The sequence below is a fragment of the Callorhinchus milii genome, unplaced genomic scaffold, assembly GCF_018977255.1.
Source record: "Callorhinchus milii isolate IMCB2004 unplaced genomic scaffold, IMCB_Cmil_1.0 Scaffold1, whole genome shotgun sequence".
In the NCBI taxonomy this organism is placed as follows: domain Eukaryota; kingdom Metazoa; phylum Chordata; class Chondrichthyes; order Chimaeriformes; family Callorhinchidae; genus Callorhinchus; species Callorhinchus milii.
In genome coordinates, this window is record NW_024704742.1 from 4153538 (window position 1) to 4168134 (window position 14597).

Genomic DNA, 14597 nt, shown 5'->3' on the forward strand with positions numbered 1-14597 from the left:
CAGTTGCATCCTAATGCCAAGACATGACCCAGAGGGTGAATCATGATTCTTTTATTGCAACGAACATTAATGGTCGTTTGGTGTCCATTCAAATTATAAAAAACAGCTAGCGACAAACAAATCATAAATACCAGATTTCAAAATAAATAAACAAAAGCCCTTTCTAGTCAAGTACTTTATGTAAATATAGGCAACCAAAACAATGATGTTTTATCAGATTAAATGCAGAAAACAACAATTTATCGTATCCAACACTGATGTTTATGTTATTCTTAAAGAAGGTCTCATTTGGTATTAAACAAGTTTAATAATAATAATAATAATAATCCTTGCATTTGATATAGCGCTTTTCACGTCGGGAGGACGTCCCAAAGCGCTTCACACAATATACTGTAAAGTGAATTGACTGTATATTTGAGGGCGAACGCGGCAGCCAATTGCGCACAGCAATGTCCCACAAACAGTCATGGATTGAAAATGAACAATTTATTATTGTTTTTGGTTTTTGGAGGGATTATTATTAGTATGCTTCAAGCGATTCATTCAACAAAAACCTACAGTAACAACTTAACCCTTTGAAATTCCATCATAACAATCTTGGAAAATGTCCAAAAATGCAAAATTATTTTCAACACTTGCTTCAAATGATATGCAAGTGTGGGCAATATCTGTGCGATGTCTAATTCTGAGTCACATATATAAAAAAAAATCTCTGCAGAATAGAATACAGAATACAGAAAATCTGATGGAAATACAAGTTTTTCAGACACTGAGCGAGTCCTTCAGCTCCTCCGAACATTAATTCAACTGCCTTTGAGAAAGCAACATTGATATCAACAAATCCTGTAGATGGATTTTCTATGATAACTTAACCGTTTCTTTTCATCAAATGTACATCAGGCTTTCAATTCTATTTTTATTTACACACTTATTCGTTTAAATTAGCCGCATTTAAATAAGTCTGGGGCCTTATTCAAAAGTCTTCTCGCCTGTGAGCAATAGGTAAGCAGACATTTCCTGTGGTAACCAGATCAGAGGGCTGAGCCAGTGCCATAAGGGAGTGGCCGAGTTTTAAAATGTAATGTTCTGGCTGGATGGTATTATAATACACTTTAAACTGGGAGGTATCTGCCACCAATTATTCACAGGTTTGGCTTCATTTCACTAAGGCATCAATTTTCCAACGCAGCAATTGCAGCACTGTTTAGACATCTCGTTCGTATCTGTTCCCGGCTCACATCTAATGGTATCCTTCCCACGGACTCAAACCACACAAAAAGGGCATTTAATTTATCATTCATAATTTTAAACTGACGAACTGTATATTAAAACTGCAAGAACTCGTCCTTTAATTCAAGGTAACACAAAATAATCTCGTTGGGGGTGGGAGAAATCCAGTTATAAAGATGCCATTTCAGATATAGAATAATACCATTGGATCAACTTTAATTTATGTATCTATTAATCATGCCCGTCCTGCTAGAAAACTGAACTTTACATCAGGTTTATTGATCTAGGATTTTCTGATATAAAGTTATGCTTTCAAGCTCAGGGCAGGCTTGATCAAGCAATCCATAAATAACATTTATTATTTTTTAAATCTCAGACCCATCAGGATTAATTTGAAGCAATTTTATTTTCAGGAAATTATATCTGTGAAGTCCCATTACAAAATCACATAAATTGTGGGGTCACTCAACTCCGAAATCTTAGCCAATTCAGCACATTCTGATAAAACTGTTCTACAAAAATATTTCCAACAGAATATGCCAATGACTACAATGATTAAAGGAAACCTCTTAAATCTAAAATTCAAGACCAATACTTGCGGAACTTGTGGAAAGCCACTGATCATTTGAAAAGATCCGTGCAAATTAATGGAAGATAAAGGTTTGCTGCAATAACTGGTCCACCATTCTGAGATGCCGTTCCTTTGAGAAGGCCCACACATCAACGGCTTGGGGGTTATTAGTCACTTGTGAAACCTAACTGTGGCAACAATTAAATCAGTCGTCCATAAGAGGACCCAGACATATTCGAGACAACCCATCTCATACTGAAAAAAACAATTTATCACAATAGAATAAATGCATTATTATATGATGACGGTAATGCACTTGTAGTCAGTTCTACTTCGGTGCAGAAACCTTAATAAACTCAAGACGTAGCTCGTGTCATTCAAGATATTCTGAAGAAAATGTATCACACGCAAACAACAGAAGTACCACTCAATGTGTGCAATCTAATATGGCTCCAGCATCACTGAAGGAAATAAAAATTCTCCCTTGAGTATTTTAAATGAACGGTAGGAAAACCAGAATGATTATGTTCAAAACTGCTCAGTCTGATTTTTTATTTTTTTTGATAAAAACACAAGAAGTAACTTCTGCTTCTCTGTACCAGGAACACACCCTAGCTCACAGCATGTCACCAGCACTGATCACAGATATCCAAACCACTTATTTTTATTCCTTGACTTTACCTGATCAGATATGGCCCCCAAAATACAAAAAAAAATGACTAGCTTAAGACAGCAATTATGGGCTGAATTTATAACAAAAAAGGGCCCATTATGGTACGTGTTACAGAGCACGGATTAAAATTCACACATCAAGTGTGAACATTTAAAAAAAAAAGAAAATTAATGATTTTCAGCTATGCTGAAATAAATATCTTAATGTTGCTCCAATAGAAAGTAAAAGTATTTTTTGGATAAAAATGTTTTACTTACGGTTACATGATACTGTCTCCATATTTCAGGACATGCCTAGAGGAAAAAAAAATGTCAGCTTGAAGCAAATCGTACAAAGCTTAAAAAAATGAATGATCGGATCAAACGTACAGTCTCTGTTTTTTGCTCGAATAAAGGTTAAACCAGAAAGAATACACTTAGAAATGTAAACTTCCCCTGTTGAGGGAAACAGTTTTTCATCAAATTTTCAGACCACAACACCTTCCAAATAATAACAAGGGAATCCGGGATGATTGGCGTATAGTTAAGACTTATTACAAATGCTTCTCAGCAATAAATTCCAGATCTTGAGAAAATAGTCAGTGAATATTGGCTGAAGACATTTGAAAATGTCCCTAAACTTGACTAGACGGGCAGGTAAAACCCACCGATACTCTCGGAGAGAGAGCGTTTAACAGACGTGTGTGTGTGGATAACAAGCAGTATCCTTCTCAATGGACCATAACCAGTAAAATTAAAGATATTTCCCAGAAGCAATTCAAAATAGATTTTATAAATGAAATCAGTGCACTTAAATTACACGGAGAAACTGATAATTTTTGCATTTCGTTTTTTTTCTATTTTTCTGTTCCTCTTCTATTTCCAAACCCATGTAATTCTTTTCGGAGATTAGAGGATTCACTATTTCTTCTTTTTAAAAAATATACTGTCTATAGCCCAGTGTGTTTTTTCCTCTCATTTTTCCTTCATGAGCCATCAAGCACATATGGAGTTACAATTTTGAATGGATTGGGATTGAGCAAAACTCAAGAGCTGTAGCTAAAAGCAAAATTTTTATTTTTATAAAAAAAAGTAAAACAAGCTGTTTGATGTTAGTTAGTAAATCAAAATCTTTGGCTCTAACAATTCAACGACCTTTTGTATATATACAATTAGCTGTTACCAATACAATAATCAATATATGTCCATTTGCTGTACTTAACGTTGAATATCTTTGAAATTTTAAAAACATTTTAAAAAAGAGACCCAATTGCAGATTTTTTTGTATTAAAAAAATGCAGGAATAAAACTCTTCGATTTATTCCAACATTGTGAATGAAAACATATTTGACAGTTCTATAGTCTGCTAATTTTACTTTATAAATGAATCGAAAAACATTTTATTTGCAGATTTTTTAAATAAAGGCAATTATTGAAGCAGTAATGGAAATTCAGTATTACACTACTAATTTCCATCTATTTTCAGGTATAACCCTATGTATGATTTTGAACATCAAGAGAATGTTTCTACAGTGAGCAGCTCAAGGAATAGTTTTTTTTGTATTGACATTCAGTTTGAATGGGCAAAAGTTTTTTCTTCCTGTTTCCGACTGGATATCATGAAACATAATAAGTGGCCATTTTGGTGTCATTTACTTCACTCTATACACACAAAGGGTGTGTGTACTGTATATACCTGTACACACATACAGTCGGTCAGTCTCATTGGTCTAAAGACACAGTTGTATGTTGTTCCATGCCAATGTCTAATAAAACAAATAGTTTTCAAAAACCCTCTGGCTATGACACTGTGGGAACCAATTAATTGTATTTTTCTTGCTGACTGTTAATTATTTTAGTGCATATTTGTGTATTCCAAGTATTTTCTCCCTGTAGTATATTACAATGTAGAATGTACATAATATTCTACAGTAATTCAACACCCCCATAGTTTAGACGATACAGGTTGCAGAAGGAAATTGATTTGCTTCACTCTGTAGTAGAGATAAATATTCAAAATAGAGTTTGAGAGCCAAGAAATAGGGAAGCATTTGCCCTTTAGCTTTCAATGCTACTTTCTGAATTGTCCATTTCTTCCAAGTCCATTCAGCTTGCATTTTCTGATTTTGTCTTTTTCCCTTCTGTCTCTAAAATATACTTGTGCATCATTTTGACAGGAAGTGCGCATTTCTTCTCGACAGTGCTTAAATGCATTAAACCGTCATGATGCCGGGTTGAGCCTACCCATCCTCTCCTTGTCTAATTTATCAGGTGCAAATTATGGTTTTGAAAAAAATGCAGCTTTGTTCAACTATTGTTTAATTCCGACTTCCCTATTCTCCAACGTGAACATCAAAGAAAATAAAACTCAGTTTTTAACAGGCCCCGACAGCTGACACAGACTTGAGTGCTCAATAGACAGAGCCCTTGCCACCAGTTCTCATATTTCCACAACAATGAACAAACACAAAACACCACTAAGCGGCCTTTCCTTCTTTCAGCTATCCTTAGACAGTTGTCTGTCTTGTACCAGAGGACCTTTATACAAAATCCTGCTGGGAACAGAACACAGGAAATCGAACCCACTGTTTTGCCATTTGCAAAAGGAAAAAAGAAAATACATATACACACACCAGATACTGTATGTATACATAACCACAAATGGGTAAATTAGCAAAAATCCCATTCTGCCAGTTGCTCTCTGGGAGAAAATGTAGCTGTGATGACTGACAGGGCTTTCAGAAAATATGTTCACAATCACAGACAGTGAAGGCCATGACCTAGATCGTTTAAGAGCTTGTCTTGTCAAATTATCAAAAGCTTCTTCCTTTCTGAATAAAGAGTGACATAAGTGAATGTCAGGAAACTGCACACTGACAAGCAGAGCACACAATAACAGAATGCACGTCACATACATGCATAACCATTGGCACTGGTAATGGCAAGTCCTAATGAGCGAGCGGCTTGCCCAGGAGACTCAGGACCCTGCTGCTGCATCCGTTCCACTCAGAGAAAGTCTTATAACAGTAACTGCTCTGTGGCCTAGCACCAGGACTACAATCATTGTAGACAACTTACATTTCTATTTTTACTGCAATCTCTAGTGTTTTGTCAGCTTTGTTTTTGTTAAAGATGCCTTTGCTGCAAACTGGAAGCGAGCTCAGTGTTGCAGCCAGAGACAAGGTCAAGCAACCGGGAAGTTAGTTCTGCAGAAACAGAAGTGTTTTTACCCCTTCTGTGCGGTCCCACACTTAATCACTCCGCGCTTTAAAATCTAGACATTTTATACGTCGAAGTGTACGTATTATCGCAAAGTTTTGAAATATTGCAAATGGATAAAGATTTCGGAACATCCAAAGATGTCAAGAAGAAATCTCAGCCTAGCAAAAAAATAAGAATGCTTTCAATACTGCGCGTAAAATATCGAAACAGAAGTACTTCAGTGCGAAAACAGACGAAACCAAGAACCATCAGTTAGAAAGAAATAGAACGTGCGTAAATTGATTGTTTGGTACGAGCATTTTGGGAGTTCATAAGTGTACTCATCCTTCTCATTTTAAATAGCAGGCGTGTGTGCCATTGACATGCTTTGTCTATGTTTCTTTCATGAACAGAATACTCACATCAGAGTAGTGGCCAGCCATATCACAGCGACGACACTGTTTTTTCCAATATGCCCCTTCAATGCACTTCTGAAAACAGTGTCCAGGCATGTTGCAGTTTGTACAATACCTCTCTGGGCAATATCTCTGAAGGTGACCTCTAACCCCACACAAACAACAGGCGGGCCATTTCTGCAAAAAAAAAAGAGCATTTAATATATATATATATATTTTTTCAAAAAGAAAGGTGTCAATGACAGAATGACGTCCCCAAAGCGGATTCACAAAACAGATTTACGGTTGTTGTGACTTTACACAGAATCATCTTACAAAGACTAACTAATTTTTAGGCTCCAATTATTTGGGTACTTTTTTTTTGATAAATTCTCTTAATGAATTAAAAAAGGGACAGTTATTTTCTTTCAAAAAAGCAAAAAAAAAAGCATTGAACTGATTTTCAATCACTTTCCAATACGTTTCGATATTTGTAATTTCAGAATATAAATTTGCATTTATATTTATAATTTCAGATTATAAATCTTTGCCAGGGTTTTGTACGTAATAGGCCTCATTTAAAAAATAAAAATTCAGTTTTTCCTTCAGGTTTGGGATAAATTAGCTTCTGAGGCCATGGAGTATGCTGTTGATTTGTATTATTGTCATCTTTTGCTTTATGATACTTTACATTGATTAATATGCAGAGGACAGCTACACTTCATATTTAAAATAGTTCCAGCAAATTAATACTCTCAAAAGAACAATGCAATAAAATATTAGTTAATAATCCCACAGGAAGTTTTGTAAATGAAGAGACAATTTCAATTTTGTTAACTATGGAATATCACATCCTCATAAATGTTAGGGTGGGTAATTAATTTGAAACTAAAACACTTGCCCTCCCCTCCCCCAACAGAATTCTTCAAAGAGCACTGTTTCACTGGATATAGGATTTTAAATTTTGTTTGCATGTAGTGTACATTATTTCTACTTTGATGTAAATCGCTCAACTAGGCAAAGCATTCCATAGTACAAGTACAGGGGTAACTTGGTATCTTTTGGTTCACTGACTTACGAAAAGAATTACAGGTTATCAGAATTAGTTAAACCCAGCAAATGCATGTAGTTCCTAAGCTTAATTATACAGTAAAACTCACATAAGTAGTATAGGTCGGGCCCATAACATTTAATATGACTTACGTGAAGTCCGAGTTGCAGGCAAACTGTATAAATTGTAGAAAATCTGATTTAATCAATAATCTACACAATCTGCGTCAGGGTAATTTAATGTAGCTGGTAAGTGTGCATGCAGTGATCGGTTAAGACTGCATTTCCTGTGATTCAAAATGTGTCTTGAAACGTTGGAATCGCATTGAATCGCGGGGAGTTCTTCTGCGCACGTGTTGACAGATGAAGATTATGTTTCCCCCGATTCAATGCAGCGGTCGGTAAGTGCACATGCGTGACGGGTAAGGACGTCATTTAGGCCTCCGGTAAGCGCAGGAGTAATGGAGAGTGGGGGAGCGGTACTACGAGTTAGGAGGTGACTAATACGAGTAATGCAAAGAAGTCAAGTGGTTTTGATAGGAAACTGAATGAGACTCGGGTGAATGTACAACTTAGGTATTTATATGATTTATAAAGATAAGACTTATTCGAGTTTTACTGTAGTTTTGTTCTACAACTTACCAGATATTAGTATTGCAATAATTTTTGTTTAAATCAATAGTACAGTCTAATGTAAAAAAAAACCTCTCCTTCCTGGCATCATCTGATAAAAAGTTACAGATCTGCATACTCCTAACTTGTCCTCCATCAATCAGAACTCCAGTGTGAAGAGTGGAGATCAGTGCTTATTTGTTATTATTATTATTATTATTAATATTCCTGTGAGCATTTTATATTCGAAAAATAATTTGGCTGAAAGTAGAGGGTTTAGAATTTACCTGGGTTGAACTATGGGGGCAGCATGTTAGGGCTTCACATTCAGAATTCGCCACACAATCCTTTGTCATCTCAGCTATGTCACCCTCATTTGGCACAAAGTGAAAGAAACACTTTGGCTGATGCCCATCACCACAAATAAATGGCTCAGTGCAAAGCTATTCAAATACTGTGGTTACAAAAACGTGAGAAGACGTTCAAATGATTCACTTTGTGCTGATCGATGTCAAAATTCCTCGCTGAGGCCTTACACAAAGTGCTGTTGAAATGTTAACTCTGGCACCAATTCCTGGTCCCTCTAAACTGCCAAACAATCCCCAAAAGGTTAGTCCTTTAGGAGCTCCAGAGCAACACAGCTCAATCCCAGGTTCAGGCTCGTCTGCAGCGGATATATTTGAGCTCTGGGCTGTCCCAATTCATCCTGAGTTTCATCCTCTCCTTCCTCACCCCCGTTTGCCATTGAATCACTTCCCGCTGGTCAACCTGGGGCAGGGGTGCCCGAGGGCCTGTCGCCTCGGGGGTAACCTGTTGGGAAGGGTTGGGTTGGAATCTGCTGGCAAGAGAAATCACGTCAGCAATTGAAGCTGCAAGCTCTTGACTGAAGTATTGATGTAATCAACCCCCTGTCAAGAGCCTCCTGTCAAGCGTGTGATGTTGCAGAGGCAACTCTATGCCTTCCCCTCGTGTACTGTAGCCACCTGGAAGGGTCTTCGGTAAAGGCAGAATGTGAAATTGAGCTCACAGGATACAAGAAGCAAAGCGCCCTGACAGGGCAGATTTAACCCAGTGAACTTTAAATAGGGCACGGACCCACCATCGCTGGGCATAACGCAACCTCCAGATATTACATGAGCCATTCTACTCAAGCAAACACAAAAGAGGGATTGATTTCAACAGATGACGTGGAGCCTAAAGACCAGATTCCAAAATGCATTGACTTGATTCTTTACCGCTTCCCCACGGGGTTGTGGAATTGAGTGACCAAATTATTATTTTTTCACATAAAAAAATAGTTATTATTTTTTTTGGAAGGGATTCTTACCCTCGGAAAAGCGACCCTGCCCACACCTACTTTACTGCTGGGCGTACAGAGAGGCGCGTGGAGTTGCGGAAACTTGCCCATCGTTTCGCCCTGCCCGAGACTATCTCATGCTTTTTAAAATCAATGCCCGTGGCAGAGGTGCCCGTGGGCCAAAAATACCCGCGGAATGAATCAAAATTTTCTTTGCGACAATACAATTTGGTTTTCTCTTTGTTTTTGCGTGGGGCGTTGGGGGGGTTATTAGGGCGTGTTTTCCCTATCTTTCCTTTTGATATTTTTCCCCCCCCCCACCCCCCCACACCACCCCCTTTCTTCAGGTTGGTGTGCTCCCAGACCACTTTATCCCTCGCCACCAGATGGTGCCAAAGGCCACCCAAGTACGATGCCCCCACTTCCCCTCCCCAAACAGAACGGACGTCAAGCTTACATCTGCCTCTCTGTATTAAACTGGGTATCAGTGACACTCTCGCTCACTCTACGAGGGTACAGCTCTTGTTTAGAAAAAAAGGTTATTCGTAATAATGCTCCCGATACCGAAACGTTCATCGATTTTAGCTGCTCTAAGCTGCAGTGGATTTCTAAGGCGTCCTCTCCTTCGTTTGAATGCAAAGCCGATGGCTGATGCGAATTTTGATAGTTATTCGGTTGAACCTAGCCTCAGAACTGGTGTGAGGTCACAACCGCGTTGCCTTACTTTGCGAGGTTACAAAACACGTCAAAACACCACGGAGATTGAGGAAAAATAAAACAATACAGTGGAAGCGCGGGGCTGAAGTTGTAAACTTGCCAGAGTGGGTCCCACCACTGTGTGGTGCCCTAGTCTGAAATAATATCTGTATAACATCAGGCTGAATATGTCGACCATAATGGATAAAGGCAGATTGTGCTTTTTTTAAAAATTATATAACCACTTTTTAGTCCTCACTCTCGCATTTCCTCCTTCACCCACAGACATGAAATCGTCTGAATTGTGCCTTTTTCAGACATCACCAATGTGACACCACCACCAAAGTCTTCATTAAATGACATTAATAATCGTGTCCTCAGACTCTACACTGTGTCTGTTTCTCAACTCAAGACACTAACTTGTACTGTTGCATAAACTGTCCTGTGTCAGAGTCAACTGACACGGGACAGTTTATGCAACTCGCACTCGCAAGCGAGAGGAACCTGGGTTTGATTCCGGGCAGGGGGCGAAACATTGGGCAACTTTGTTTACTCCACACGCCTCCGTTTACCTAGCAGTAAGTAAGAACCCGGATGTCAGTTGATTGGCAGATTCCTTTTCCAGGGGTAATAAACCCTTCAAAACAAAAAATAAATTTGAAAAAATAATAATTTGATCATTCAATCCACGACTGTTTGTGGGACGCTGCTGTGCGTAATTGGCTGTTGAGTTTCGCCCACAAACACACAGTCAATTCACTTTACAGCATATCCTGTGAAGCGCTTTGAGACGTCTTGAAGACGTGATAAGGCGCTATATCAGATGCAAGAATTATTATTCTTATTCTTATCCACTGCAGACAACCAAGTTCAAATGCTGGTAGAGGCTGAGATTAAACATTGGGTTTCCTGTGCTGTAGCACAATGCTCTGTTGTTGAACAAATTGAGCAATTGTGTTTGTAATTGTGGACTGCAGTGTGTATACAAAATTCTTGCAATACTACATTAAGTTATCAGAGGGAAGAATTAGAAGCACTGTAACCATTAAAGCCAGGCTTTATTTGGAGCTGAAACAACCAACTTTATTTTGAACAATCTGTCAGCAGTCTGACAGGAAATTTGCAATATGTGATACGAGAATCATTACCAATGACTGGCCCGGCCCATCAGAAACTTTTTATTGCGGTTGAGGAGATCGGGCATTTCACGCTTCTTCACTTGATAGTGAATAAATAATTCCCAAACTAAAAAAAAAGATAAAAAGGCAATCTTGCGACTAAGACTTCAAAAACACCAATGTAAATTGTGTAAAATCCAAGAAAGAGTGGAATCGGCAAAACCGATTGCAAACGATGTCCCTTGCAATAGTTATCACGAGTGAGAATTTATTAAGACTGCAAATCACAACATTTTCCTCCACGGTTTCCTAAAATCATGGTTTTAAGACACAAGGTGAGTGTTTTCCGAATGAAAATAACAATCATTTACACCGAACATATTATTACACCAGCCGAGAATCTCCCAACTGGCCAAACACTTGTTGTGTGTTTTATGTGAAGAAAAGACTTTGTCGACTGAAGCACATTACCTTCGGTGATGGGCAGTTTAGGGTCAAATGCCCCCGCTTGTTACAATTCCTGCAATGCACATTTTGATTCTCCACATAGTATCTCTGGATGTTCCGTCTAAATCTGTTGGTAACCTGTGACTGGAACAAATCATAACACGTTGGTCCTACAGCACAGCATCGCAGAAAACAAGTGTTCTAAAGTATATCACTCATAGGATGAAAACATTAAACAGCCTGCACGTGAATTCTGCAAAGTTACTTGAAAAGGGAATTGTCTTCAGTCTGGAAAATGCCGGCAATCTGAAAATGACCTCATTTAATTTTGAACAGTAACCCAACACTAATTGTAGAATTTATGTTCTTTTCAGCTCCCGTCAAGTGCTTGCTGTGTGTGGTGTCTCACTGTTTTCAGTGTTTGCTAATCCCCTATCCAGCTGTCTCTACCCGTTTTAAGTTTGTATGTCTAATTGTCGGCCCTTTCTTTTCTTCCTTTTGCTGCTTCACCTCACTTCCTTTGTCCACTTCCTCTGCTGTTTTGGATAGATATTAGGTTTCCATCTTTTGCTTCTCCGTTCCACCTTTTATTAAATTAGTTTCATCCACTACCACAAGTTCTTACCCTTATTCTTACCGTTCTTAATTTTTCCCAAGAGGAGAATAGCATAAAGGACGCCGAAAAAGGAAATGAAAGAGAAAGCGAGGACTGACAGAAAACGACGGATCCCCCCGCACCTCCACAAAAATGATAACAAGAAGAAGAAATTTACGTATACGATACAAACAAACAAAAGTAGAAAAGAACAGCGGACAATTAAATAGCCGGGGAGGAAGCAACATCTGAGATGTGAGGAGAAAACAGTCAAATACATTGTTTTTATATAATATATTATATAATGCTCTGACATAGTGTGGTGTTCAGTGTTCACACTTGTTCCCAAGTACAGTATGCTGCTTACATTTGAAAAACAAGCATGAAGAGCAATAACATTTCTAAACCAGGTTACAATAGTTCACTGCTATAGCTGGAAAACTGCACTCCTTACTTGCATATGCTGTGGTGGAATTGCGATAACACGTTCCACTAAACCTGGCAAAAATCCAACCCTATTTTTTCAAAACATATTTTTATAACCTTGAGCAACACAACAATATTTCCCTCATCAAATTGTTAAATTGTTTGGTTTAATGTACTTTTTCCCCAAATATATTTAAGACTGTTTCGTTTCCCCCAAAGAATAATGTTATATGATCAAACTGCTGGTTATAAACTTGCAAACTACAAACCGGTCAGGTGAATAGGAGAGTGTGTAGGGATAAACACAAAAGTACAACTCCTGTTTTACCAACAGCATTACCAACAGAATTCTATTACAAATGCAAAATATAGAAAAAGTATCATTAAGCACAAAATTCTATCCTTAATGTGCTCATTTCCAAGTTTCTTACCTGCAAGTCTTTATCACAGATTGACCACTGAACAGCATCTGAAAAATATAACATTTATTTAGAAACAATTGTTCAAGTTAAATCTTGAATGTATATTTTTGAAAACATATTGGTAGCTCATATATCAAAATGTAAACAGTTGTGACTCGGTTTCTATAGGTGGCCAAACTTTGGTTCATATTACTGTCTCAGTAAAGAATTTGATGATAAATTCTCCAAATGGTCTGTCATCTGAGGTGTCTTTATACACAATATACACCGTACTAGTTTGCTGATTGATTTGCAACACAAGTTATGTTTAATCACAGAAACATGATAACCTGACACTCTTATACCAGAGGCCAGGCATATTGATTTAAGAGATTAACAAAAAAAGATTTTTTTTAATGAACATAAAACAGCGTAATTAAGAAAAGTACCTTCTCCGCAAAGGAATGAAAGGAGAACTAGCTTATCGGAATTTTACAAAAAAATCATCTGTGTATGACTTTTCATAGAATCGAAGGCACATAATTCCGATTTTATTTGCTATTTCTGTTATTTTATTTTAGGGTCCATTTAAGATAATATTTTACAATGTGATATAAATACTGCCATTGCTGAAAAGCTAGTTTTGCGTGCAAAGGAATAAGTGTAAAAGCTCCACTTTCTAGATCACACCTCTATACAGTAATGTAACCACAGATACAGTAGTATATTTAATGAATCAGGTTTCTGTTGCCTAGTCTGCCTTTGGGAATTAGCTCTGCATTGAGTATACAATTTAGTGCAGATTTAAGTATTAACAGTTCCAAAAGGTAACATAAATCTGAGTCTAAAAATCACGAAAATGACATTTCCTGAACCATTCAGCCTATTTTTATAAAATCACTTTTTTAAATAATGAATTCCGCTCTCTAGCTCTTGCCCCCAAATTCCTTAATATTTACAGAAAAATAGAAACAACGAAAAGTACAATATAACTTCTGCTGTCAGCGTTTCCGGTGGAAACAAAAACTGCAGGAATATTGGGGGGGGAGAGGGGGGAGAATCAAAGTGCTCAACACTCCAAATATATATGTGATTTATTGTAAAAAAAAAATGTTGCAGTGAAGAGCGGTAAAGAATGTGTGGCTATAGCTGCCATTATTAGTCACAATAAAGCCCGTGATGCTAAATACAAGTAGAAATTTATTTCAGAATTATTATCTGCTCAATCAATATAAGTTGTCAACAGTACCATGTATCAAACATGGACTATTATAGCGACAGCTTTGCCACCGGGCTGGATGGAGTAAACTGTTCGGAGGGTAAAATAATACCAGACATTGCCAAACACAAGAGTGCACAATGATTGAAATTCAGATACAAATGAATTTCTACGAGTTCCAAGCAAATATTTGATCCATTTCACCCCGGTTGTACAAATGCATCAAAAATGAATATGTATGATGTGATGACCAATTTTGTGTTTAAAGTGCTCTGTGAATTAAATCTGACATCCACCTGTATTTATTTTTATGTTTATTTAAAACAGAATTTTATAAATGTGCAAATGGGTTTGAATACTGTACAGTTGTTTGTTTTGAAAAAAAATCCTGTCGAGATTCTTTCTCCTATTTTCTTTTGCTACGGAACTTATCCATGATATGAGATTTTATTATTCTCGTTGCAAATCCAAATTTTCACAAGTGAAGGAGAAAGACTGAAGAGAAAACACCACGTAAAATCCTTATTTTAGACTCAGTTAAAAAAAAATTGGATTCCTTAATCCCTGCCACAAGTACAAAACCTAACATATCTATAAAACATGTTCATTTAATTCATGTCTGTTTGTGGGCATTGCTGTATGCAAACTGGCCGCTGCCTTCACCTAGAAAATATACAGGCTTTACAGT

The 14597-nt window shown here is 37.4% G+C and overlaps 1 protein-coding gene across 1 annotated transcript in view; it reads right to left on the reverse strand.

Moving 5' to 3' along the window:
* The window catches only part of zcchc7 (zinc finger, CCHC domain containing 7), a 128344-nt gene that overhangs the window by 24105 nt on the left and 89642 nt on the right, over positions 1 to 14597 (reverse strand). Inside the window, exons 3-6 of the mRNA XM_042336513.1 lie at positions 12721 to 12758; positions 11293 to 11412; positions 6076 to 6246; positions 2732 to 2767 (exon numbers count right to left, since the gene is read on the reverse strand). Coding sequence (XP_042192447.1) covers positions 2732 to 2767; positions 6076 to 6246; positions 11293 to 11412; positions 12721 to 12758 — 365 coding nt within the window. The remainder of the gene's footprint in view (positions 1 to 2731; positions 2768 to 6075; positions 6247 to 11292; positions 11413 to 12720; positions 12759 to 14597) is intronic.